Source organism: Sinocyclocheilus anshuiensis, unplaced genomic scaffold (genome assembly GCF_001515605.1).
Source record: "Sinocyclocheilus anshuiensis isolate Anshui unplaced genomic scaffold, SAMN03320099.WGS_v1.1 scaffold160, whole genome shotgun sequence".
Lineage (NCBI taxonomy): Eukaryota > Metazoa > Chordata > Actinopteri > Cypriniformes > Cyprinidae > Sinocyclocheilus > Sinocyclocheilus anshuiensis.
In genome coordinates, this window is record NW_015554119.1 from 1,423,571 (window position 1) to 1,428,401 (window position 4,831).

Sequence of the window (4,831 nt, forward strand, 5' to 3'; positions counted from 1 at the left end):
TTAACTTTCTAATTATCAAAGAATTCTGAAAAAAGAAGAAAAAACAAAACAGAACAAACAACAAAAAAGATTGTGTGTATATATATATATATATATATATATATATATAATTAATGCCTGCTGATGCATCTCTCATTTTCTAATGTCAATTCATGAAACTGTTTTGAAAATATTTATTTTCTAGGTATTAGTTTCATTAACTCTTGGCTTAATTAAGTGCCTATGATTGTTACGGTGCGTTTGAAAATGGCTTGTATAATTTTTGTCTGGTGGATCAGGGAACAAAAAAAGACACAAAGAGCAAATATTTCCAGAGGGTCTTTGTAGCAGCCGATGAAAGTCTGCCGTTAGACATCCAGACCAGAAAAGGAAAGAACAGATCGTTAGCATTAGCTGTCGAGCTAATTAACCTTTTCAAAAAGAAAATGCAAACGAGTTACTTAAAAAATACGGCTTATACAATACTGAAACTCTCCACATAATATGAGGTTTTACTTAGTACCTGTATTTTATAGGTTAGGCGCTTACAACTAGCCTTCAGAGCTGAACATGTCATTGTAGCCAATGGCTAATTAAGCTTTGAATACATACAATAATACATCCTGAATTGCTTTACTATGTGTCTTTATTACATAGCTGCTCAACTGTTCAGGGCTTGAATAAGAAAGATCTTTGAGGTTATGTTTCTACTGTCCGTCTCGACAGTGGAGTTGACTAAAGTTGCTGTGTGATTTCAGATGTTTTACTAACTTCAGTCAGACTTGATTATTGACAGGCACTGGAATAGACGGCTGTTATCCCTTCAGCCACACACCATCTCTGCAAAACATCCCCATCCAAAAACATTTTTATTATTGTTATTATTAATTTTTTGTTTTTAGGAACATTTATGGTTTATCAGAACAGATATTTCAGTCATATCTGTCATGTAGCAGAACATAAGAGCTTTTTAAAATACTGTTTTGTGTTGATTGATTCACTGATAATTGATTTGTTTGTTTTATCAATTTAATATATATTATGTCATTTTATTCAACATTTATGTTTTATTTTATTTCTTGTATTTTTAGTAGCTATGTAGAAATGAAAAAAGTATAAATTATGAAGTTTTAAAATTGATACTAATTACTATATGAATTTAATATATTATTCATTCTATTCTTATCCAAAAAACAACTCTTGAGCTACCGAATGTATTTTGTTGATATTTCACTAAGTTGTGTATTTTTATTTTTACTTGCGTTACACTTGAGTCATGATGTTTTAGAACATAATTAAAAATTGTACCAAAATAATCAAGTCAAAGTTAACCAAAATGTGAAATTTCATGGTACATTGAATCATTTAGTAAAGAATATTGAGCGTAATTGTATTTTCTCCAACCACCTTCTTTATAACGCCCACTTTACAGAAACCTTAATATATTTTGGATATTTAATAATATTATTATGTAAATATTAAATATTGTTTTTTATATTATGCATTTTTTTCAATTAGTTTATAATTAAATTATAATTAATTTAAAATGAAAAATGTGCAATTTTTATTTTTGATTTAAATAGACAATAATTTTTAGTATTTACTCTTATTTTACTATATATAGAAGATTACATAGAAATGTATATTAGTGTATGTTTAATTGTAATATAATGCATTTTTATTTTATTATATATATATATATATATATATATATATATATATATACACACACACACATATATAGCACACAGACATATATAAATATATATTATTTATTTTTTTGACTCCTAAATATGTTGCATGTGAAATGAAATTCCAAATTGCCTGAGTAAAATGGCTTGACTTTAAAGCCCTATGTTATGTTCTCTTTGGATAGATATAAGTTTCATGTCACAGAGACATTGGACACTGAGCGGATCGAATATCAGGAGAAATGGAAAATTCTCTATTCTTTCCTGTTGAGTCCAGAGTTTAATGATTTCATTCAGGCTAATATGATAAAAATCCCATAAAGCACATTTGGTGGAGTCTGAATGATGTCTCGAGTATGAATAGAAAGCGGGAAAACTCTCCGCGGAGAGCAGCTCGACTTCTCAGGGCACGGTAATAATCGGCCCTCACCTCCACGACGGAGGTGTAAGCATCTCGTTTTCAATCTGTCTGTGTCTCTCGCTCTCATCTGCCGCTGTGATTCTGCTAACGCTGTTTCCGTTCTCTGTAGTGCTGTGAACAAGAGCAGTTTTCTCCATGGGTAATGGGGAGAGCATGCTGGGAGTGATTTCATCTCCTCCATATCAGATGGATATCAGGATGATTGATTATGTGATGTTTGGTGTAAAAAAAATGAGAAGAGAAAGAAAACCCAAAAATCTCAAACTATTGGTCCGTCACCAGTTGTTTTTTTCTTTGGTCTATTTCAGTCTTTTCATTCTGCTTTGTTTCGGCATCTCTTTATTCTCTTCGTGTTATTGTTAACTCACACTAAGACAAAAACTAGCATAAAAGACCATACATTTGTAAAAAGGTTTATGCCTGAAAAAAGCCTGAATTTGGAAGTTGAAATTGGAAAAGTAAAATGCCAAACAAAATATTTGCTACTAGGTTTTTATTATATATGTTTGTTATTTTAGACTTGCTATTTTGCTGTATCTGGTAAATAAATGCATTTTTTAATGCGTTAATTGGCTTGTGAAAATGTCACATGCCGTTTATGTTAATCGCCACCTTTTTGCTTGGAGGACATTGAATAATTTGTTTTGTGTGCGTGTGTTTTATCTTTTAACAACATCCATGAGTGCGTGACAGTGTGATTCTGTCCTTGAAAAGCTGTCGGTGGCTGCATGTGTTTTACATTTAATCTGCTTTTTAATTGCATTTTTTTCCTCCTTTGGTGAGAAAACACCATAAGTCAACAGAAAGAGAACAATTTAAACACTTATTTATTTTACATTTTGTTTGTTTTTAATTTATTTATTTAAATGTATTTACTTATTTGTAAAAAAAAATTTAAATCCTTAATTTTTATGAATGAATTTACTTTAAATTTTATTTATTTTAAATTTATTTTTAAAAATTGTTTATTTATTTATTTACTTTTATATCTGTTTATTTAATTTATGTTTATATTTATGTATTTTATTTATTTTAAAATTATGTTTATTATTATTATTATCATTATTATTTATTAAATTGTTTTATTTATTGGTATTGAACTGAAAATAATAAATCCATCCTTACATTCTTTCTTACATGGATCACAAAAGCAGAGCATTCACACTGCCCTTATATATAATACAAGTGATTATATACTGACCACTATATATTGACCACTGGACTGTATATTCTGTGTGATTGTGTTCATCAGGGCCTGTTGACATCAGGTGTAGATTTTGAGTCCCTTCCTGCCGCTCTGTCTTTGCCAGCGGAGTCTGGTCTCTATCCGGTTACTCTGGTTGGAGTTCCTCGCACCGCAGGCAACATCACAATCAACGGTGAGCTGTACAACACCTTAAACGCAACATGAAACTGCAATTTGACTTCTGTAATCAGAACTGAAACTGATTATTGAGTGGGAAATAATGTAGGATGGGATTTTTGTTGATTTGCTTGTGAATATATATTCTATTTTTTTCTTATAATATAATGTGCAGTACATATTATTGAGAAAATACTGAGTACATTAAGTAAGTAGGGTGTTCATATTAAATGGTAGGTAAATGGCGTTAATTTTCATCAATACTCTGTAATTTTTCTAGTGTTTTAAAACCGATGGACCATTGAGTATTCTCTTATAAAACGAGAAATGAGTTTGTACTGATCATTTTCTCTGCACCATAATGCTGCAATAATGCAGAAATCCAGTCTGCTTCAAACTGGAAAACAAGTCCAGCGTTTCCCTGCTTGAATAAACCAGCTAAATATCCTCATTAAAATAGGATAAACTCATTGATCCCTGCTTTATGGCCGTTGCAACAGTTCTTAACGTCTACAAATCATATGCGTGTTTCAAAGGACTTTAATGAGCTGTAATTGCCTTCAGATCATTAGTTTGGTCTGCTATTATGGAACATTTTTAAATCTGATTTTTGCTAATATTGCAGGGTATCACACGTCGGTGTTTGGGGTGAGCAGTGACTGTCTTCTGGAGGGTCTGGTGGGGGTGAAGAGCAGCGGCTGTATGGTGGAGGTGGTGCCGTCACTCCCACGACTGCAGCTCTGCACGTCCTTACCAAGGTTTGCACGCTTTTCTTCTGTATAATATAAAATAAAAATAAATAATAAGGTGATTTAATTAGATCACATTCTCTTAGGATGTTTTATGGAGATGTGACTTTGCTCAGTGCTGTCACAAATCAGAGGAAGCGTTCAGGTGGTTATTCTCAGCCTCAGACAGCTTGCCCGATTGCTCATGGAAAGCCCACGGACCCCCTGATGCATATTGCACACAAAAATAAAGTGCTGGCAGAGAAGCTGTTGTGATTGGCTGGCTGCTGTTGGCAGCTTTTGGGAGTCAGGATTGCAGAGGTTTTTTTCAGCCTACCAGGTAGCAAAGTTTTGCCACAAAATTCATGCCGTTGACTCTTCGAAACATATAAAAGACTATTAAGGTAATTGTTTGAATTAGCTACCAGAGTGTTTTAAGCCATGTGACAACAGTAATCATAATAAAAAAATAAACGTCTGTGTATAAAAAAAAAAAAAGATTAAAAAGAATATTAATATAATTAAATTATAATAATAATTGTTAATTGTAATAATTGTTAATAACTGCTGAAAAATAAAATTAAAATTATAAAAAATAATGTGCTTTTATGTGCTAATAATTTTTTATTTATATATTAAGTAAAAGGTA

At 31.5% G+C, this 4,831-nt stretch overlaps 1 protein-coding gene across 2 annotated transcripts in view; it reads left to right on the plus strand.

Moving 5' to 3' along the window:
• LOC107669949 (trafficking protein particle complex subunit 9-like) overlaps positions 1 to 4,831 on the plus strand; it is a 252,767-nt gene that overhangs the window by 69,509 nt on the left and 178,427 nt on the right. For both annotated transcript variants that reach the window (XM_016462382.1, XM_016462383.1), the window contains 2 exons: positions 3,344 to 3,470; positions 4,080 to 4,212. In XM_016462382.1, coding sequence (XP_016317868.1) covers positions 3,344 to 3,470; positions 4,080 to 4,212 — 260 coding nt within the window. The remainder of the gene's footprint in view (positions 1 to 3,343; positions 3,471 to 4,079; positions 4,213 to 4,831) is intronic.